The 23,642-nt window shown below is 42.9% G+C and overlaps 1 protein-coding gene across 1 annotated transcript in view; it reads left to right on the top strand.

Moving 5' to 3' along the window:
* The window catches only part of LOC137334725 (IQ motif and SEC7 domain-containing protein 3-like), a 112,526-nt gene that overhangs the window by 74,178 nt on the left and 14,706 nt on the right, over nt 1-23,642 (top strand). Inside the window, exon 10 of the mRNA XM_067999634.1 lies at nt 18,974-19,020. Within this exon, the coding sequence (XP_067855735.1) occupies nt 18,974-19,020 (47 nt within the window). The remainder of the gene's footprint in view (nt 1-18,973; nt 19,021-23,642) is intronic.

Raw genomic sequence — 23,642 nt, 5'->3', positions numbered from 1 at the left:
GGTGCCACCGGGGACATCGCCGACGTCTCTCAGTCGTCTGCACAAAAGAGCCCTGCAAGTACACCTACACCCACTCTGCAGTGACCCAATGGGTGGCATCAGTTGTGGGTCTTCATAGTGATCCTCAGGATAGGGCATTATTGCACAAACCAGACAAGATTCGCAAAGACGTGGCAGTAGTGGTGCCAATATAATATGTAATGTGAGTTGATCAGAAATTAAATATAAGTAAAAACCATGACAAACCCTCAAACACCCTTGTGCATCCCCCTCATGCTCACGACACATTTGCCTTACGCTTCCTACTGCACATATGTGATGCATGCCCTGTGGCTGCAGCACAGGTAGTGGCAAGTTGAGTGAGGCTGACCGTGAAAGAGATGCATGAGAGGGTGAGTATGAGATAGAGCTATGAGATTGTATGAGGATTGGGTTGAGTGGTAGTGGCGGGATGAGTACTGGCGAGGTGAGTAAGTGCAGGTAAGATGAGGATGAGGTTTGAGTGGGTGTGAGGGGTGATGTGACAGAGTAGTGTTGGCAGTGCAGAAGGAGATGTGGGGTGGGGGCGTTGCTGTGGCAGACGGAGTGTAGGGGAATGAGTAAGTGTACTCACTTTGGCTGACCTACTTTGGTCATTGCAGCGCCTCCTGCACTGTATGCAGGTGCGCGATATGTTGGTTGTGCAGGTGACCTCCTCTGCCAACTCGAGCCAGGCCTTCTTGGTGTCAGAGGCAGGCCGCGTCCTCCCGCCCGCCGGGGGGATGATCTCTGTCCTCCCCCTCCTCCTCACCCCATCCAATAAGAGCTGGAGTGAGGCATCATTAACCTGGGAGCAGCCTTCCCCCTGGGCTGCTCCATGCTGTAATTTTTCCTATTTCTTGCAGCATCAATCAGTGTAGGACTGCCCCTTTAAATAGAGCTCCTCCACCTGACGGACCTTACTGCGCATGCGCAGTCCGCCCGCCGCGCAGCTTAGCAGCGGGGAACCCGGAACAAGAGGTAAGTGGCTCCAATCAGCCTGCGATTGCACTGAAGCAGACTGATTTCACTGGGTGCGTTACCCACGTGCCCAATCGACCCCCCCGCCGCCATGGTAATATCGGGCCCATTGTCTCTAATGGTTTCCCCATCACCTACCTTAGACTGACTGGCCTGTAATTGACGGGTTTAACCCTCTCCCCTTTTTTGAACATGGTTGTATCATTTGCAATCCTCACATCCTCTGGCACTGCCCCCATATCTAAGGAGGATTGGAAGATTGTGGCCAGAACCTCTGTAATTTCCATCCTTACTTCCTCAGTAATCTGGGATACATCTCATCTGCACTGGGTAACTTTTCTACTTTGAGTACTGCCAAACCTTTAAGTACCTCCTCTTTATTTTTATCCAATCCAATATTTCTACTACCTCCTCCTTTACTGCTACATTGGCAGCATCCTCTTCTCTAGTGAAGACTGATGCGAAGTATTCGTTTAGTACCTCAGCCATACTCTCTGCTTAATCGGCCCCACCCTTTCTTTGACTACTCTTTTACTATTTATAAGTTTACAAAAGACTTTTGGGTTCCCTTTTACATTAGCTGCTAATAGATGGAGTTAAGATACAGATCAGCCATGATCTAATTGAATGGCGGAACAGGCTCGAGAGGCTGAATGGAGTACTCCGGTTCCTATGCTCCTATATAGCTAGTGGAAGGTTCAGTGAGGTGATAGGACATATCAGCCACAATTTTAACCTAACCCACTCAGTGGGAACGGGACGGGTTCTGGTCGGATGACTTTCCTGGTCTGAATGACTCAACTCCTTGCTAAAATGGCTAAACTTGCTAAACAGGTCCCATTTAGCACCAGGATCTCAGTCTTGAAAATGTCAATTGACCCAGCATTCTCAGCCTTTTGGGGGCAAGTGTTCCTGATTTCCACTACCCTTTGTGTAAAGAACTGCTTCCTGATTTCACTCCCAAATGGCCTAGCTCTAATTTTAAGATTATGCCCCCTTCTGGATTTCCCCATCTGAGGAAATAGTTTCTCTGTATCTACCCTAAAAAGAACCCTTTAGGAATTTAAATACCTTGATTAGATCACACCTCAACCTTCTAAACTCAAGGAAATACAAACCAAATTTATGCAACATGACCTCATAATTTAGCCTTTTAAGCCCTGGTACCATTCTGGTGACTCTGTGCTGTACCCCCTCCAAGGCCAATATATCTTTCCTGAGGTGTGGTGCCCAAAACTGAATGCCCTACTCCAGATGGGGTCTGATCAAGGCTCTGTCCAACTGAAACATCACTTCCGCACTTTTGCATTCCAGCCCTCTTGAGATAAAGGCCAACATTCCATTAGCCTTTTTGATTACTTTTGTACCTGTGCACTAACTTTCAGTGATTTGTGTACATGGACACGTAAATCCCTTTGCTTCTCCGCAGTTCCTAATCTCTCATCATTAAGAAGACATACCAATTTGTCTTTCTCTGATCCAAAGTGGACAGCCTCACACTTCCCCACATTGAACACCATCTGCCATAGTTTTGCTCACTCACTAGTCTGTCCATGTCCCACTCCCAAGTAATTTCCTGCTCCTATCTACACAACTTATTGCGCCTCCTAACAGTGTCATCCACAAAATTGGAAAGACAAACCTCTATTCCTTCATCCAAGTCCTTAACACACATGGTGAAAAGTTGAGGCCCCCATACAGATCCCTGCGGAACACCATTTGTCACATCTCACCAATCAGAGAACGTTCCCTTATCCTGATTCTCTATCTCCTACCTCCAAACCAATCATCAGCCCATGTCACAAGGTTACCTTCAATTCCACGCGCTTTTCGTCTTTGCTAATAATCTCTTGTGCGGAACCTTATCAGATGCCTTCTGAAAATCCATGTAGACAACATCCATAGATACCCACATATCCACCATGCTAGTGACTGCATCAAAAAACTCAGTTAGTTTAGTCAGACACGACCTACCCCTCACAAATCCTCAGGCTGAATATGAATTCTGTTTTCTTTCAACCCATACCAAGAATACAGCCATTATTCTTGTTGTCTTATCAGGCAAGTAATCGTCTTTTATCAGATCCATAAACAGATAGTACTAGATCAATGCAGTTGATTGCTCTTAATTAAACAACCTGTTGTACTATCAGAAGCAAGAGTCTATGAGTTCTGCTGGTAAGGTTCATGGGATGGTTATTGGTGCATGCATGGAGAGCAGAGTTACATTGTACTGCTGATAAGGTTTACAGGCTATAGAATCTGCTTGGAGACTGAAGTCATTCATTTTGCTGGTAGGCTTTGCTGGTTGTAGCCTAGTGAGGATGCTTATATGCTGGTGTTACTCCATTCAGTTGGTGGGATCCATTAGGTTATGGGTCTCGAGAAGTACTTTCCCAATTATTCTGGTAATATTTAAGAACAGAAGGCTAAGAGTATGTTGATATATGAACCTCTTTAGTTTTGAACAGATTAATTAATTGCTCTTTCAGTTTTGCTAGTAAATGGCTGCAAGTTAGGAGACAACTTCTGCAGACAGGAGGTTTTCCTGGGAGGTTCAATAGTTTCACACTGTTGGTTAGAGTCAGACCATTTCATGAATATTGTTAAGATTGATTACTGCAGACAGATACGGATCTCTTAGTTTAATGTTAGTAAAGTTAAGTTACTGCAGGTTGCTAAGGAGCCCTGCAAACAGGAGTTTCACAGTTACACTAGTAAAATTAACTTGCTGGAGATTGCTAAGGAGCCTGGGAGCAGGAATTTCTCAGTGATGCTTGCAATGGGTGCAAATTGTTAAAGGAGCTTCAAAACAGAAACAGTCAGTAATACAAAGAAATATTTATCTAAATAGTCTTCTAAAAAATGCCTAGAGACAAGGGTCTCTTAGTTTAATGGTAGGGTTAAAATCCTGCATGGTGCTCAGAGGGCCTGGAAATGGAACCTCTCCATAGTACTGATATGTATGATTGATTGCTGCAATCTGACAAGGGTGGTTGGAGGCAGGTGTCTGTAATTGTGCATGGGTCCCTGAAAGTCCAAACCTGTTGCAGTGCATAGAAAGCAGCCACAATCCTGAATTCATTCATTATTCAATACTGTTTCAGAATAATTAATACAGTTCCATTTCTATCAGGGTTAATGGTATTAACTCTGCATTTAGAGCTGTGCATGATGAACTCTGCCAAGGTTAATCCACATTGTACGATGTCTTTTTTCATACTTTCGAAGTGCTAAAGCTCTGCTACGGCACACACATTTGCTGCAAAGGAGGAGAAAGGCTTCATTAGGCTTGATGGTAATGAAGTCAGTTTTCCTGTGAATGGGATTCATTCCATATTCTGTATTGTATTCTATAGTGCCTCGCTGACTTCTGTACTTATATAACACACAAATGATTAACCATATTGGGGTTTTATTTTTAGTTGAGGTATGATGGAAACTACTAAATGCATGGAGGATTTCTTTAATACTCATATATTATGCAATACATGTGACAAGCCTCTTGCCTCTTTTTAGACACGAGTGTCTGCCATCTGGAAAATGTCCTCAACAGGAATGGCTCAGAATGGGAAATATTTCAGCTTTGAGCTAGAATAGGTTTTAATCCTGTGACCTGATAAAAAGATTTTAAAAAATATCAAATCCTTTCTAAAAGCAGTTTGGGGGCAGTAGCTGGTGAAGTAAATGGATCTTTGTCCTTTCACCTCTAGCCCTCGGTTGAATTGGGATGACGTTCTCTCTCTGCTGGCTACAAGGGTTCTTTGTCACATTGGTTTAAGGTGGGGTCTCAACCCAGTTCTTCTTAGGTATGAAATCAAGTCCCAAACTATGATTCTACACCAATTGGAACTGAAATGTCAGACTCGCAAAGGCCACAAAGTTGTCTAGTTTGGGAAATGGAAATTTTAGACTGGTGCAGTGGGGGATAGGTACTCTTTTGAGGTTGAGGTTAAGAAGACACCTGGACGATGAAATTCCTCTTTTACAGAAGAAATGGAAGAATGCTTGCTTTTCTCTGTTAGTGGGCAGAATAGAAGTAACTTTACTTGGGCATGCTTGATGCTAACACTGAATCATGGTCAGGGAAAGTATTTCAACCCATGCACTGATATACTTCACCTGGAAAGCAAAGAAAAATATGAAAATATCAGAGTTTGCCCATCACATTCATTTTATATATGGAAAGTGTACATAAAATCACAAATGGGATTATTTCTCTCCAGCTGTAAATCTGCACTGTTGGGTGCTTTCTACTTTCATTTTAAAAAATTGATACAGAGCTCAATATTCATGAGCTCCTTGACTTGTTGAGGAGAGAAGTAATACAGAGCCAAGATAATCAAGGGAGCCCCGTCAATTCAATACTTTAATGGTTTTCAGCACATTTTTTTCAAAAGTTGGCAGCCAGTATCCTCCAGAGATGAGACACAGCTAACGATTGTTAATACACTCTGCATTTGCAATAATCTCTACTTAAACAACTAAAATAATTTGATAAAACTTGCAACAAATATTAAAAATTCTCCACTCAAAGCTGCTCAGTGAGTAAATGCACCACATGGCGTAGTACTGCACCAGGAAGGTCCCTGTTGAATCCCTAGTATTGGCTAAGGTATCCGATCTCAGCTGTAACAGTGATGGGGCATCTATGTTCCTGTGCTGGAGAAAGGAATATTCAGCCAGGCTCCAACCTAATTGTTATCCATGCACCATGGTCAAAGGTGCTTACATGGGAATGCTGGCTGAGGACAGGATTAGGCTCAGTTGTGTTGCTCCTCACAGCTGACTAACCTGACAATACTCACAATCTAGGCTCAGACATGAAGAATGGCCACTCGAGGAGGGCTGCAGGCATTCATGGAACAATACCCCAATATCAATCAGCACTTCCAGAAAGTAGGAAAACTTGAAGGATAAAAAAATCTGCATAGAAAAATTAAAAGAACTTGCCTTTATACAGTGCCTTCCATATCCTCAGGGCATTCCATAGCATGTCATAGCCAATGAATTACTTTTTAAAGTGTGGTCACTGTTGTTATATAGGCAAATGCAGCATTCAATTTGTGCACAAGGTTCCACAAACAGTAATAAGATAAATGACCAGTTAATCAGTTTTGGTGGCGTTGGTTAGAGGATAAACATTGGCAAGAACACAGAATATATCAAGAAAAACAAAAGAATCCCCTATCTATTCCAGACGTAGCTTATTTGATCTTTCTCACTGGTGGATTGAAGTGAGTACTCCAATATTGCCCATTGTGTAACTGCAGTCTCTGAGGGTTAAGAAAGATTTATCACCTGGTTGGCAGGTCCTTTTAGTTTATAGAATCGATAAACTATACAAGTGGTGAGTTCAATTTCACACAATGACAGCAATATTAACTGAAATGATTGGGTACATTTTTTCTCAAAGGTTGCTCTGAACAGTTTAATTCCCCAGGAAATTGAGTGGAACCCACTCACAAAACCAAACATATTAGGGGGGGTATGTTGTACAAAAATGACTTTTTGACAGTTTTGAAATATAGCTAGTACAAGTAAACAACAGGGACCACACTGCAGCTAAAAGGGGCATTGATGCAGTGGTAAAGCAAGACACCTTACTGTGCACTATCAATTCATTATTTTAATTTAAAAAATCAGATAAACATATAAAAACGGTATCAAAACATTTTGCACCACAGCAAGAATGGGTTAAGGAATGATGTTAACTTACAGCTGGGATTTTTTTCCTGGCACAGAATTCTGGCACATTTTGGTTTGGGCTGTAGTTCTGCCCATTCCAACGTTCCAATCTTGGCCCCGGGCAATTTATTTGGGGTCAGACTGTTTTCCATACTTTAGGCGGCGTCTCTGGCCTCCGCCAGGGAACCTGCCTGGGAGCTGGTAGTGAATGACTGTGACAGGCTTCATGCAGAGAAGTCTCACAGAAATTAATAATAAGCTATTAAAGTACTTTAACAAAGTGTGACGGGGAGGTCATTGTAAGTGGCAGATATACTTCATACAGTGTAATAGTGGAAGGCGTTGTTGGCTTCTGTTAACTCGGCTGACTTTGTAAGGTCATTAAACTTCTCCTGGCAGTACCTGACCAAACAGAGGTGGTAGAATTGGGTACCCACTGCCCTGGCATTGACCCTGGGCAGCTTTCTTTTGAATGTTGCAGTGGTCAGTGTGAAAGGGTACTGTTCTTCTCTACCTTACTTTAGCAGTATTTCCATTGCCCAATCCACAAACCTGTGGTCCAGGCAGCCATTATGCAATCTCAGTCCTTCTTTCTTTGAAAGAAACAGTTATGTATTTTTGTAAACCACTACAATACTTTAAATCCTACAGCAGCATGCTATTTCCCACCCCCAAATGGTGAACTCCCAAAGAGAGGTGTTTTTAATGCCTGGAGCTCACCCAAAATATTTTGGTGAGCTTGAAAATAACAATGAAGTCAATGGTGATCATACCAGGCAAACACAAATTGTGATCTACCCTTCTTCCAATTGGGCTTGTGACTAATCAACATTATTCAGTGTTAAGGTGCATTTTCTTGGCTCAGGAATTATTTGGCTTGCAAGACATAAATACTTGTCAAAGAGTAATCAGTCCAATACAAGTCTGCTGCACAATATTTAATAGTTGCATGTTTGAATGGTTTCAATAGGACAGTATATAGGGGCCATAAATATAAGATAGTCACTAATAAATCCAATAAGGATTTCAGGAGAAATTTCTTTACTCAGAGAGTGATGGGAATGTGGAACTCGCTACCACATGAAGTGGTTGAGGCAGATAGCATAGATTCATTTCAGGGGAAGCTAGATAAGTACAAGAGGGAGAAAAGAATAGAAGGTGTGTTGCTAGGGCTAGATGAAGTAAGGTGGGAGAAGACTTGTGTGGACATTGCATAGATCTGTTGGGCCGAATGGCCTGTTTCTATGCTGTAAATTCTATGTAAGTAGAAACATAGAAAATAGGAACAAGAGTAGGCCATTCAGCCCTTCGGGCTTGCTCCGCCATTCAAAAAGTTAATGGCTGATCGTCTAACTCAGTACTCTGTTCCCGCTTTTTCCCCATATCCCTTGATCCCTTTAGCATTAAGAAATATATCTATCTCCTTCTTGAATACATCTAATGACTTGGCCTCCACTGCCTTCTGTGGTAGAGAATTCCACAGGTTCACCACCCTCTGAGTGAAGAAATTTCTCCTCATCTCGGTTCTAAATGGCATACCCCGTATTCTGAGACTGTGACCCCTGGTTCTGGACTCCCCAGCCATCGGGAACATCCTCCCTGCATCTAGTCTGTCTAGTCCTGTTAGAATTTTATATGTTTTAATGAGATCATCTCTCATTCTTCTAAACTCTAGTGAATATAGGCCTAGTCGACCCAATCTCTCCTCATACTTCAGTCCTGCCATCCCGGGAATCAGTCTGGTAAACCTTCGTTGCACTCCCTCCATGGCAAGGACATCCTTCCTCAGATGAGGAGACCAAACTGCACACAATAACTCCAGATGTGGTCTCACCAAGGCCCTGTATAACTGCAGTAAGACATCCCTGCTCCTGTACTCAAATCCTCTTGCAATAAAAGCCAACATGCCATTCGCCTTCCTAACTGCTTGCTGCACCTGAATGCTCGCTTTCAGCGACTGGTGTACAAGGACACCCAGGTCTCGTTGCACCTCCCCTTTTCCCAATCTATCACCATTCAGATAATAATCTGCCTTTCTGTTTTTAGTATTTGGATTAAAGTTTTCCTTTTGAATCTGTCACTTCCATACCTGAAAATAAATGTGTTTTTAAATGGTAGACCTGTCTGCTTCCATCTTTCTCCCAGTTTGTTTCACCTCTGCTCCTGAAGGGGTTGACTTATGTTAGGCACTCATTCACAAGAGCCAGCAGTCCCGTCTTACCTCATCCAAATGGTCATTCCTCATTTGTGAGCTTAATAAATGAGTGTTTGCGGACTGTTTGATTGTGGTGGACATCAGAGCCTAGCCTGATCCTGTCCTCATCTTCCATGCACAGACATGGACTTTCTAACAAGGGTCACTGGATAGTAATTAAGACGAACTAGGGTGATTTCACCATCTCCATAGCTTGGAGATCTTGGGGTCAATTGTAATGTCCCACTCCTGCACCTGCTGAAATGAGATAACTCAGCACAGAAATAAAGGCTGAACCTGAGGCCTTTCCCTAAAGCGCTTTGGGACATCCTGAGGTCATGAAAGACGCTATATAAATGCATGTTCTTTCTTTTTTCTTTTATAAGTGTAAAAGAAAGTTGGTAAATGTCTGGCAGAAAATACACATAATGCTGCAGCACTTAGCCCCTGATGCTATTTACCTTAAGGTCAATCCTATTGCAATCAGCTCTATCATCCTTTTGCTTATGTTTCATCAACTCAATCTTACGACAGTGCATCTGTGCACCCTCTGGTAAGCAAACTAACCAATTAAAATAGGCTTGATACATAAAATAACAAATTCAATTGAGAGATAAATCGTGAGGATTAGATGATATTCACAAACCACTTAAGTGCTGTCTGCTGCTACCAATTAGATTGAAACCTTGTAATTCTATTTGCACTTTGTAGATTCTGGTACTAGTTTCTAGAATCCTCTTTGGGGTAATTTTAACACCCCAGGGCAGGTGGGGGAGGAGGCGGGTCGGGTTAAAAATGAAGAAATGGGAAACCCGACCCCAACCCTCTTCCAACCCGCCCTCTTCCGGTTTTAAATGGAGGCGGATTGGGGGGCGGGCAACCAACCCGTTCTCAGGAGGCAGGTCGATCACTAAAATATTTTAGGGAGGCTGCATGCCTCCATTTACATCGAGTTCCATCGAAATTACAGCACAGAAACAGGCCATTCAGCCCAACTGGTCTATGCCAGCATTTATGCTCCACACGAGCCTCCTAAAAACATAATAAATAGGAGCAGTAGTAGGCCTGCTCCGCCATTCAATAAGATCATGGCTGATCTTTGACCTCAACTCTACTTTCCTGCCATATCCCCATATCCCTTGATTCCCTTATTGTCCAAAAATCTAATCGATCTCAGTTTTGAATATACTCAATGACTGAGCATCCACAGCCCTCTGGGGTAAAGAATTCCAAAGATTCACAACCCTTTGAGTGAAGAAATTTTTCCTCATCTTGGTCCTAAATGGCCGACCACTTACCGTGAGAATATGACTCCTAGTTCTAGACTCTTCAGTTAGGGGAAACAGCCTCTCAGCATCTACCCTGTAAAGCCCTCTAAGAATTTTATATGTTTCAATGAGATCACCTCTCATTCTTCTAAACTCCAGAGAATATAGACCCATTCTACTCAATCTCTTCTCATAGGACAACTCTCTCATCCCAGGAATCAATCTAGTGAACCTTTGTTGTACCCCCTCTAAGGCAAATATATCCTTCCTTAGGTAAGGAGACCAAAACTGTACACAGTACTCCAGATGTGGTCTCATCAGAGCTCTAAATTATTGCAGCAAGACCCCCTTACTCTTATACTCCATCCCCCTTGCAATAAAGGCTAACATACATTTGCTTTCCTAATTGTTTGCTGTACCTGCATGTTAACTTTCTGTGATTCATGTACAAGGACACCCAAATCCCTCTGAATATCAACATTTACTAGTTTCTCACCATTTAAAAAATATTCTGCTTTTCTATTCTTCCTACCAAAGTGGATAATTTCACATTTCCCCACGTTATACTCTATCTGCCACCTTCTCACCCACTCATTTAATCTGTCTATATCCCTTTGCAGCCCCTTTGTGTCCTCCTCACAGTTTAGAACATAAGAACATAAGAAATAGGAGCAGGAGTAGGCCATCGGCCCCTCGAGCCTGATCCGCTAGTCAACAAGATCATGGCTGATTTTCTACCTCAATGCCATTTTCCTGCACTATCCCCATATCCGTTGATTTACTTTACTACCTAGCTTTGTATCGACAGCAAACTTACATACATTACACTCGGTCCCCTCATCTAAGTCATTGATGTATATTGTAAACAGCTGAGGCCCAAGCACTGATCCTTGCGGCACCTCACTAGTTACAACCTGCCAATCCAAAAATGATGCATTTATTCCTACTCTCTGTTTTCTGTCAGTTAACCAATCCTCAATCCATGCTAATATTTTACCTCCCTCCTCCCTCCCTACTTCATCTAACCCCATCAGGATACCCTTCTATTCCTTTCTCCCTCATGTGCTTATCTAGCTTCCCCTTAAATGCATCTATGCCAATTGCCTCAACTACTACTTGTGGTAGTGCGTTCCACATTCTTACCACTCTTTGGGTAAAGAAGTTTCTCCTGAATTCCCCATTGGATTTATTAGCGACTATTTTATATTTATGATCTTTAGTTTTGGACTCCCCCACGAGTGGAAACATTTTCTCTATGTCTACTCTATCAAACCCTATTGTTATCTGAAAGACCTCTATTGGGTCACCCCTCAGCCTTCTCTTTTCTAAAGAAAAGAGCCCCAGCTTATTCAGCCTATCCTCTCAGTTCTGGTATCATCCTTTTGAATCTTTTTTGCACCCTCTCCAATGCCTCTACATCCTTTGTGTAATATGGAGACCAGAACCGTGCACAATACTTCAAGTGTGGTCTAACCAAGGTTCTATACAAATTTAACATAGCTTCTTTGCTTTTCAATTCTTCCCCTCTAGAAATGAACCGTAGTGCTTGATTTGCCTTTTTTACGGTCTTATTAACCTGCGTCGCTACTTTTCTTGATTTGTGTATCTGTTCCCCTAGATCCCTTTGCTGCTCTATCCCGTTTAGACTCTTATTATCCAAGCAGTATGTGGCCTCCTTATTCTTCCATGCTAAAATGCACCACCTCACACTTATCTATATTGAAATTCATTTGCTAACTACACACTCATTCTGCAAGGTTATTAATGACCTCTTGCATTTTGACGCATTCTTCCTTTGTATTAACTACACCCTCCAATTTGGTGTCGTCCGCAAACTTTGAAATTTTAAAATTGTACTTCCGATTCCCAAATCTAAATCATTAATGTAAATTGTGAACAAAAGTGGCCCCAGCACTGATCCCTGCGGAGCAGCACTTCCCACCTTTTGCAAGTCTGGGAAAACTTGCAGACTTTCCCCTACTCTCTGTTTTCTGTTTTGTAGCCATCTTGCTATCCATTCTGCTTCCTGTTCCCTGACTCCACATGTTCTAACCTTAGTCAGAGTCTACAATGCATTACCTTATTGAAGGCCTTTTAAAGATCCAAAAATATTACATCTACTGCATTACCCTTATCACCTCTTTCTGTTACTTCTTCAAAGAATTCAATAAGGTTGGTCAAGCATGATTTTCCCTTCTGAAATCTGTGCTGACTACCCTTCATTATTATTTTCAGTTTCTAGATGTTTTTCTATTACATCTTTGAAACACTGGGAACATACAGTGCAGCAAAACTGTCATCAGTGGCAGTTGCAATTTTCTTCTTTCTCAGTGGAAGAATTAAATACTGCTAATTATTAATGTAGGAATAACATTAGCTGTCTGCCAGTCCTCTGGCACTTTCCCCTTTTCTAGTGAATTATTATATATGTGTAATAGTGCCTCTGCTAAAACCTCCCTAACTTCGTTTAATATTCACGGATGCAGTCCATCCGGACCAGGGGTCTTATCCTTCCTTAATTTGATTAATTTATCAATGATCTCCCCCCTTTCTATCTTAAATGTTTTAATATCTTTTTCGTCCTCTTCTTAATGTCCTGCCCACCTTATTAGTCTCCCTATTAAATACAGAAGCAAAGTAACAATTCCATCTTTCTGCCATTTTGCTGTCGTCACCTGTGAGTTTATCTTATGCATCCCTTAGTGGTCCTGTACCCATTCTGATTTTTCTTTTATTATTTATGTGTCTGTAGAATACTTTACTATCTCTTTTTATATTCCTTGATAATGTAATCTCATAGTTCCTCTTTGCTTTCCTAATTGTTTTATTGACTTCTTTCCTAACCTCTTAGTACTTCCTTTTGTCATCCTCTCCTTTATTCTCTGTGTACTTTAACTTAAATTTTATTTTTTACACCTGCAGGCTGGGATTCCCGGGCCATGGGAAACCCAACAGCTGAAGGGAGGTGAGAACGGCTGTATTCGGCAGGTAAGTGCCTTTCCAGCACTGCTTCTGGGCCTGGAGGAGCAGGAGTGCTCCCCCACCTGGCCCCCTAAGCAAACCTGCTTCCCTCCCTGCGATCGGCCGATTTCCTCCCCCCACTGCGATCTGACCCCCACGATCGGACCCTCCTCCGCACGATCTGATGCCCCTCCCCCGATGTCATAAGAACATAAGAAATAGGAGCAGGAGTAGGCCAATCGGCCCCTCGAGCCTGCTCCGCCATTCAATAAGATCATGGCTGATCTGATCCTAATCTCAAATCTAAATTCATGTCCAACTTCCTGCCCGCTCCCCGTAACCCCTAATTCCCTTTACTTCTAGGAAACTGTCGATTTCTGTTTTAAATTTATTTAATGATGTAGCTTCCACAGCTTCCTGGGGCAGCAAATTCCACAGACCTACCACCCTCTGAGTGAAGAAGTTTCTCCTCATCTCAGTTTTGAAAGAGCAGCCCCTTATTCTAAGATTATGCCCCCTAGTTCTAGTTTCACCCATCCTTGAGAACATCCTTACCGCATCCACCCGATCAAGCCCCTTCTCAATCTTATATGTTTCAATAAGATCGCCTCTCATTCTTCTGAACTCCAATGAGTAGAGTCCCAATCTACTCAACCTCTTCTCATATGTCTGCCCCCTCATCCCTGGAATTAACCGAGTGAACCTTCTTTGTACTGCCTCGAGAGCAAGTATGTCTTTTCTTAAGTATGGAGACCAAAACTGTATGCAGTATTCCAGGTGCGGTCTCACCAATACCTTATATAACTGCAGCAATACCTCCCTGTTTTTATATTCTATCCCCGAGCAATAAACGGCAAAATTCCATTGGCCTTCTTGATCACCTGCTGCACCTGCATACTAACTTTTTGATCTTCTTGCACTAGGACCCCCAGATCCCTTTGTACTGCAGTACTTTCCAGTTTCTCGCCTTTAAGATAATAACTTGCTCTCTGATTTTTCCTGCCAAAGTGCATAACCTCACATTTTCCAATATTGTATTGCATCTGCCAAATCTCCGCCCACTCACCCAGCCTGTCTATATCCCCTTGTAGGTTTTTTATGTCCTCCTCACTCTCCACTTTCCCTCCCATCTTTGTATCATCTGCAAACTTTGATACGTTACACTTGGTCCCCTCCTCCAAATCGTTAATATAGATTGTAAAGAGTTGGGGACCCAGCACCGACCCCTGCGGAACACCACTGGCTACTGGTTGCCAGTCCGAGAATGAACCATTTATCCCAACTCTCTGCTTCCTGTTAGATAACCAATCCTCCACCCATGCCAGAGTATTACCCCCAATCCAGTGATTCTTTATCTTGAACAATAATCTTTCATGTGGCCCACGATCTTCTCCCCACCCCCCACCACAATCTTCTTCCCGGCCCCCCCTCGATCTTCTTCCCGGCCTGCGATGCCCTCCCCGGCCCATGATCTTCTCCCAGGACCCCCCAACGTCCTCCCAGGCCTGGGATCTTCTCCCTGCCACCTCCCCCACCTGATGTCCTCCATGGGTCTCCACAATGTCCCTCCCCCAACCCACGATCTCTCCATCCCTCCCTCCTCTCCGCTCCCCGGCTGCGGCCTTTGCCGCAGGCTTTCCTGCCCGACAGCCAGTTTCTCAATCTGGCTGACTGCTGGCCGGGAAACGGAGACAAAAAATTTAAATGAGATCCTGCCGTTAAATTTGGCAGGACCTACGGGAAACCTGCATTTCTGGGATTCCTGGCTGCTACAACCCCCCACCGCCCCTAATCCTGCCACCTCCCTGCAAATATCAGGGCCCATATATCCTAAATAGTTTTTGCTGTTAGTATGATGATTTGTGTATATTGCAAGCTGTCAGCTCTTGTACGTCCACGGAATTGTACTGTTTTCTGGAAAATTTCCTCATTGTGAAGAGTAGGTGTGAGAGCCACTTTAGTGCAATGGTTTGGGCCCAGAATATTTAGACAGATATCCAAAAACTGACATATCAGCTAAAGTTAATACAGGCAAATCCTCAGAATGACTTTTACACAGACAGGAAGGACTCCTGAGCACTGGCTATATTTTTTTCCGGCTCCTACCTGCTTGTTACCTGAGTATACATCTGATGTCCAAGGAAGAGAGAGGAGTTGGAGCTGAAAACATCTTCCATCTTACTGCTGTCTGGTTCTACTTCCTAACGGGCCATGAGGAATTCCCTTTCCAGCTGTGACTGAAAAATACTTGTTACCTCATAATGTTGGTGTTCTCATCTCACCTTCTCCAATCTTTATTTCTTCTTTTTGTTTATATTTTCACTTTGAAAATTGGTGTCTGGTGATCTTCCTATATTTTACTGAAAGTAATTTTTTACCTTCTCACACATTGTAGATTATTGCACTTTGAACAGCCCTTGGCTAAACGTTCCACTTTTTAATGATTTCTTTTTAGCACAGGGTCCTGTTTCATTCCCCCCGCCCCCCCCCTTTAGGTTCTTAAATAACAGATCCATCCTAGACAGGGAATGGATAGCCCAACTGCTTCCAGGTCCTGTCCAGAGTTGAATGGTTGGTGGCTAACAGAAGCTGTACAGGGGAGGTGGGGGGGTGGCGGTGCGGTGACGTGTCGTGACCTATGAACTTCTCTTCCTTGTTGTGGGGATGTTTCTGTACTCTGAGCTGTCTTTTAATGTCTCAACTAAAATTGGTATCTCATTCCACAAAACTAAGGCAAAAAAAAACACTGCATTCCTGCCAAAAGTTTCTTGAGAGCACTTTCAGTGAATTCTAGAATGCAGCCCTTCTGCTGTCAAGTATTGTGTGTCCTGTGATCAATGAAAAAAAGCATGAAGGCAAATACTCCTGTACATATTCGTTCCATTCATAGCTTAATAATGAGGCCATGATGGTCAAAGATAAAGAAATGCTAATAGTGCCATGAACAAGACACTCTATTTACACCTTTGACCCTCAGGTGAGGTGAGAGTGACTGCCCTTGACATCAAGGCAGCATTTGACTGAGTGTGGCACCAATGAGCCCTAGTAAATTTGAAGTCAATGGGAATCAGGGGGAAAACTCTGCAGTGCCTGGAGCCATACCTAGCACAAAGGAAGATGGTAGTGATTTTTGGAGGCCAATCATCCCAGCCCCAGGACATTGCTGCAGGAGTTCCTCAGGGCAGTGTCCATGGCCCAACCATCTTCAGCTGCTTCATCGATGATCTTCCCTCCATCATAAGGTCAGAAATGGGGATGTTCCCTGATGATTGCACAGTGTTCAGTTCCATTCACAACCCCTCAGATAATGAAGCAGTCCATGCCTGCACGCAGCAAGACCTGGAGAACATCCAGGCTTGGACTGATAAGCGGCAAGTAACAAGTGCCAGGCAATGACCATCTCCAACAAGAGAGAGACTAACCACCTCCCCTTGACATTCAACGGCATTACCATTGCCGAATCCCCCACCATCAACATCCTGGGGGTCACCATTGACCAGAAGCTTAACTGGACCAGCCATATAAATACTGTGGCTACAAGAGCAGGTCAGAGGCTGGGTATTCTGCAGCGAGTGACTCACCTCCTGACTCCCCAAAGCCTTTCCACCATCTACAAGGCACAAGTCAGGAGTGTGATGGCATACTCTCCACTTGCCTGGATGAGTGCAGCTCCAACAACACTCAAGAAGCTCGACACCATCCAGGACAAAGCAACCTGCTTGATTGGCACCCCATCCACCACCCTAAACATTAACTCCCCTCACCATCGGCACACCGTGGCTGTATTGTGTACCATCCACAGGATGCACTGCAGCAACTCGCCAAGGCTTCTTCGACAGCACCTCCCAAACCTGCTACCTCTATCACCTAGAAGGACAAGGGCAGCAGGCACATGGGAACAACACCACCTGCACATTCCCCTCCAAGTCACACACCATCCCAACTTGGATATATATCGCCGTTCCTTCATCGTCGCTGGGTCAAAATCCTGGAACTCCCTACCTGACAGCACTGTGGGTGAACCTTCACCACACGGACTGCAGCGGTTCAAGAAGGCTGCTCACCACCACCTTCTCAAGGGCAACTAGGGATGGGCAAAAAATGCTGGCCTTGCCAGCGACGCCCACATTCCATGAATGAATAAAAAAAAGAGATCCAGGAATGTGCGCAGAGGCTATTAAACAATACCAGTCATTATTTCATATGATACAATCATTGTGTAAGAATAAGGGCTGTGCAGTGGTCTACCTCTGCAAAAATGTCAGTAAACACTATCCAGTGGCAATGAGAAAACTGTATTTTGACATAATTGCATGACAATCAACATAGAATTACTAGACTTTAACTGTCATCTGATTACTTCGCCTCTGAGTCAGAAGGTCACGGTTCAAGCGCCATTCCAGATATTTGAGCACATAATCCAGGCTGGCGTTTCAGTACAGTACTGTTGGAGGTACTGTATCTCAGATGAGACGTTCAACCGAGGCCCAATCTGCCCTCTTAGGTGGACGTACAAGATCACATGGCACCATTTGAAGAAGAACAGGGGAGTTCTCTCGGTGTCCTGGCCAACATTTATTCCTTAGCCAGCATTCCTCAACAGATTATCTGATCATTTATCTCATTGCTGCTTGTGGGACTTTGCTGTGTGCAAATTGGCTGCCACATTTCTCTATATTACAATGTTGACTACACCTCAAAAGTACTTCATTGGTTTTTAAAGCTCTTTGTGGTGTCCTGATGTCTTGAAAGGCACTGTATAAATGCAAGTTCTATCTTTATTTTATGACATGACAATTGCTTACAGGCTTTAATTTGTAACTTGCTCCATCACTCAGACATTGCACAACCAAAGCTTTAGTTCCTAAAATAGAGCATTAAAGGAATAATGGGCAGGGAAATCAATATGATTAAGCATGGATTTTTTTTTCGTTCTATTGCTAGCCATAAACTAAAGCAGTGGGAACTATTTTTAGCTCCGTTCTTTCTCCAGTACTCTTTGACTTTTATATTAGGTATTCAGGTCATTTCCACTATATCTTTATATCTAAGCACACAGGCATGTGGTAGAACAATAGGGATAGTCTCAGTTTTCCCAGCACTGCCTCTGTCAACAAAAACCTCTGAACTGTGACTCGACATAATACCAGCACATGGTTTTGCCATTCAAGTCATCCGTGGAGCCTTTTTATCTCCAATGAAGCCTGTTACAAATAGAAACCATTGCTTAACTTGCAAAACCACACCAGTAGTGTGAAATGGGTGCTTGTAACACTGAGTCACTTTCAAATTGTGTATATTTTTTAGATTCCAATATTGTTGACTGAGTTTCAATGTTAAAAAGAACAGCTTGAAATAGTATGAGAACTATTAATTTTGGTGCAGGAAAGGTTATTTTACTGAATTGTCAATACTCTTTAAATATTATGAAGGGTGATGTCTATACACTGTGTTTCTACCAATCATCCCTTGTTACCATATTTTACTCTTTACAATTATTGCTTAGGGGTAGCCTGAGAGAAGACATTTTATGTAGGACCTCTGTGATGTGATGCCATGAAGTGCTACACCAGTAATGTCGTGAATAGGAACACTGGGCTGTAGACAATGTTCCCATTCAGGATGTCACTGAAATGGAACCATAAAATACGAGAACAAGTGGGGAATGAGAGCTACGAGTAAGTTTAACGATTTTCCCCTCAATAACACTAAAGAATTGTGAGGCAGCTCACTGGAACGCATCGCCTTTAATATTTAGTGGTGCAGCTTGACAAGGACTGGACTACCACAGCTCAGCCAGAATTCAGCACTACAGACAGCTACACCCCAACTCACGTCAAAAAATGTATTCTTTGTTTTAAAGGCAAAAAAGAGTCTGGAGAAAACAAGACCACAAACAACGCTGTGGAGGTAAGAAGCTCCTGCTTTGGAATAGGCCTGTGTTTTTGCTTCATAGTTGCCTACCGTTAATATAAAATACACAGACCTGACATTGCCCTTTAACTCCTTCATTGACACACCCCTAGATTTAGGTCTGTACAATTTGAAATCCTGAGATAATTAAAGCAAGGAGTATCATCATCACACAAAGAATTTGCATTAATGTTGGCATCCTTTGTTCATTTCTGTCTTTCTAATGATATTATTGAACAATGAGTGCTGATAATTAATCTGGAGAGATGGTCTGACTAAAATAACTGAGGGAGTTTGGTGACTCATGTTCTCAGCTTCTTTCTTTTCTCCCCACTGCTTTCAAATTCAATCCTCCAGAATGCTCTGTTTCTCTCCTGACTTGTTTTTCTTCTAAGTGACTATCCTTCCCACCTTCTTTCTGTCATCTCTAAAACTTGCCAAATATTCCCACCTCTGCCTCACTTTCCCCTCTATCCCCCAGGTGGCTTCTCCCCTTTCCAGCACTCTATTATTTCTTTCCAAGTCACTATATTTCCACTTTAAGTATTTTTTATTTCCTCTCTAACACTCATTTCCTTAGCTTATCTGTCTTATCTCTGCCCCAATGATCACTGTGTCTGTTTATTTTCCTCACTCAGCTTGTTCTTGCTCTCTCCTGTGTTCAACATTTCCCATTAGTTTTATTTTCTTCTCCCTAATGCTGTTTATCTTTCATAACTTGTTTCTCCCCTCCTCAAAGTTATCAATTTCTCCTCCAGCTTGTTTCTCTCCTTTAGAACTTGCATCAAAGGCCTCCTCTCTATTGTTTTTCTCCTCCACAAATCTTTTTCTACACCAGCATGTGCATGTCATTCCCTGAATTATCACCTCTCTGAGCATGTTTCTGTCTTCACAATATTTGTCATCTCTCAGTTTGTTATATCTTCAATAACGTTGTCAAATCACTTTCCCAACTTATTTTATTCTTATTAAATATCTTCTTCCTTTTTCCAACTTGTTTTAATTATCTTCATATCTGACCTACCTTAACTTATTTTTCTGTAACTAATGGGGATATTTTGAATTATATAAAATATTGAATGGCATAGATAAGGTAAATCCACATCATTACTTCAAATTAATCAAGGGAGTGGAACATAAATTTAAATTAGCGATTAAAATTAAATTAGAATTAAATGCATATCAGGAAATCCTTTCTTTATTCCAAACATTGTTCACTCTTTGAATAATTAGCCAAGCAGAATAGAATCATAGAGTCATAGAATGATGTAGCACAGAAGGAGGCCATTTGGCCCATCGTGCCTGTGCCGGCTCTTTGAAAGAGCTATCCAGTTAGTTTCACTCCCCTGCTCTTTCCCCATAGTCCATCAAATTTTTCCTCTTCAAGTACTTGTCCAACTCCCTTTTGAAAGTTATTATTGAATCTGCTTCCTCTGCCCTTTCAGGCAGTGCATTCCAGATCATAACAACCTGCTGCGTAAATTTTTTTATCTCAGGTCTCCTCTGGTTCTTTTGCCAATTACCTTAAATCTGTGTCCTTTGGTTATTGACCCTTCTGCCACTGGAAACAGTTTTTCCTTATTTGCTCTATCAAAACCGTTCATGATTTTGAACATCTCTATCAAATCTCCTCTTAACCTTCTTTGCTGTAAGAAGAACAACCTCAGTTTTTCTCTAGTCTCTCCACATAGCTGAAGTCTTTCATCTCTGGTACTATTCTAATAAATCCTCTCTAAGTCCTTGACATCCTTCCTGAAGTGTGGTGCGCAGAATTGGCCACAATAATCCAGTTGGGGCCTAACGAGTGTTTGATAAAGGTTTCGCATAATTTCCTTGTTTTTGCACTGTATGGCCCCGATATTTACGGGGGAGCAGGGTGGGGTGAGAGGCCAGGAAACCCAGAAGTACGGGTTTCCCGGAGGTCCTGCCAAATTTAACGGTAGGTCCTGATTAGTATTTTTGGACTCCGTTTCCTGGCTGCAGCCAGCCAGATTGGGAGGCTGGCAGTCGGGTGGCTAGTCCTGCGGCACCAGGCCACAGCCGAGGAGCGGAGAGGAGGGAGGGAGGGAGAGATTGTGGGTTGATGGGTGGGACATCATGGGGGGGTTGGGCCCGGAGAGATTGGCCGGAGTGAACTTCGGAGGTGGGGGGGGGGGGGGGGGGTTCAAGAATTCAGGGGAGTTGGGGGTCGGACGATGGAGTGGGAAGTTCCGATTGTTGGCGAGGGGGAGGTCCAATTGTGGGGTTGGTGGGGGGGGGGGGTCTGATCGTAAGGGTCTGATCGTGGAGTTGGAAGCAGGTTTGCCTGTGGGCTGGGGGGAAACACTTCTGCTCCTCCTGGTCCACAAGCAGTGCCGGAAAGACACTTACCTATTGGATCCCACCATTCTCATCTCTCTTCAGCTGCCGGGTTTCCCAAGGCCTGGGTAACCCGATCGGCCAGCGTTAAACCTGAAACATAGGCAAAATCTGAGGCACGCAGCCTCATTAAATATTTAAATTAGGGACCTGCCTCTGGAGAGCAGGTTAGTCACCAGCCCCCCCCCCCCCCCCCCAACCCAACCCGCTTCCGTTAAAACCGTTGGAGGCGGGTTGGGGTCGGGTTTCCCATTTTTACATTTTTAACCCCCCTCCCCGCCTTTCCCCTGCCTGATCTGCGGGGTTAAAATGACTCCCTCTGTCTCTATTAATAAAGCCAAGGATCCCAGATGCCTTTTTAACAGCCTTCTCAACTTGCCCTGCCACCTTCAAAGACTTGTGTACATAAAGCCCCAGGTCTCTCTGTTCCTGCACCCCCTTTAAAATTGTACCATTTAGTTTATTTTGCCTCTCCTCATTCTTCCTACAAAATTGAATCACTTCACATTTCTTTGCGTTAAATTTAATCTGCCATTTTTCTGCCCATTTCACCAATCTGCCTAGGTCCTCCTGAAGTATGTTACTATCCTCTACATTGCTTACAACATTTCCGAGTTTTGTGTCTTCTGCAAACTTTGAAATTATGCCCTGTACCCAAGTCCAGGTCATTAATATATATCAAAAAGAGCAGTGGCCCCAAAGCTGACTCCTGGGGGACACCACTGTGTACTTCCCTCCAGTCTGAAAAACAACTGTTCACCACTACTCTCTGCTTTCTACCGGATACCAGGCAGCCACTGCCCTTTAAACCCTTAATGGGCTTCAATTTTGCTAACAAGTCTATTATGTGGTACTTTATCAAGTCTATTTTGAAAGTCTATACATACAACATTAACCTCACTACCATCATCAACCCTCTCCGTTACTTCATCATAGAATTCAATTAGATTAGTCAAACATGATTTGCCTTTGACAAATCTGTGCTGACTTTCATTTAATAGCCTATACTTTTCCAAGTGCCAATTAATTTTGTCCCGGTAGGAAAGATAACGAGCAACAGAAACAGTCAAATTGCAGTTGAATTCTAAGATTGGGGAATTACTACACTAGGGGGATTAGCTTCATTGGCTGAAATTGCCTTTTCATAGGAAGATAGGAACAGGAATTGGACATTTAGCCCCTTGAGCTTGTTCCGCCATTCATTGAGATCATGGCTGATTTGTGACCTAACTCCATATACCGGCCTTAGCCCCATATCCCTTAATACCCTTGGTTAACAAAAATCTATCAAGCTCAGATTTAAAATTAACACCTGAACTATCATCAACTGCCATTTGCGGAAGAGAGTTCCAAACTTCTACCGCCGTGACAAAATAAAACAGTGACTGAAACTTTAGAAAAGTTTTGGCAGGTGTAAGAGAAACTCCAATGCCTCTTAACTTTATTTTAAATGAAACCAAGATTTTTTTTAAATTGGGAAGTGTTGAAGATATTTAATATTTTATTAAAATATTTAATATTTTATGCGTGTCGAAGTGTTTCCTGACTTCACTCCTGAAAGTCCTGGCTCTAATTTTTAGGCTATGACCCCTGGTCCTAGACTCCCCATCCAGCGGAAATAATTTCTGTCTATCTATCCTATTAGTTCCCCTTAATATCTTGAAAACTTTGATCAAATTACCCCTAATCTTCTACATTCTAGGAGAAAACTACCCTAGTTTGTGTAATTTCTCCTTGTAATTTAACCCTTGCAGTCCAGGTATGATTTTAGTAAATCTACGCTGCACTTCCTCCAAGGCCAATATATCCTTCCTAAGATGCAGTGCTCAAAACTAAACACTGTGTGGTCTAACCAGGGCTTTGTATAGCTGTAGCATAACTTCTATCCCCTTGTATTCTAGTCCTCTAGATCTAAAGACCAGCATTCCATTAGCCTTTTTGATTATTTCCTGTACCTGTCCGTGACATTTTAATGATCTGTACATGGACCCCTAAGTCTCTTTGGACCTCCACTGTTTCGAGCTTTTCACCATTTAGAAAGCACTCAAATCTATTCTTTTTAGGTCCAAAGTGGATGACCTCACACTTGCCTGTACTGAAATCCATTTGCCACAGTTCTGCCCATTCACTTAATCTATTAATATCCCTCTGTCCTTCCTTTTCTTATGTTTTTAAATGTTCTCTATCTCCTCTAACCTTATTCTCTTATCAACAGCTTTCTTCAGTTTCTGCTTCATCTTATTTCTCCATCTCTCCTAATG

This window comes from Heptranchias perlo, chromosome 18 (genome assembly GCF_035084215.1).
Source record: "Heptranchias perlo isolate sHepPer1 chromosome 18, sHepPer1.hap1, whole genome shotgun sequence".
NCBI classification, from domain to species: domain Eukaryota; kingdom Metazoa; phylum Chordata; class Chondrichthyes; order Hexanchiformes; family Hexanchidae; genus Heptranchias; species Heptranchias perlo.
This window is presented reverse-complemented; position numbering and strand designations above follow the sequence as displayed.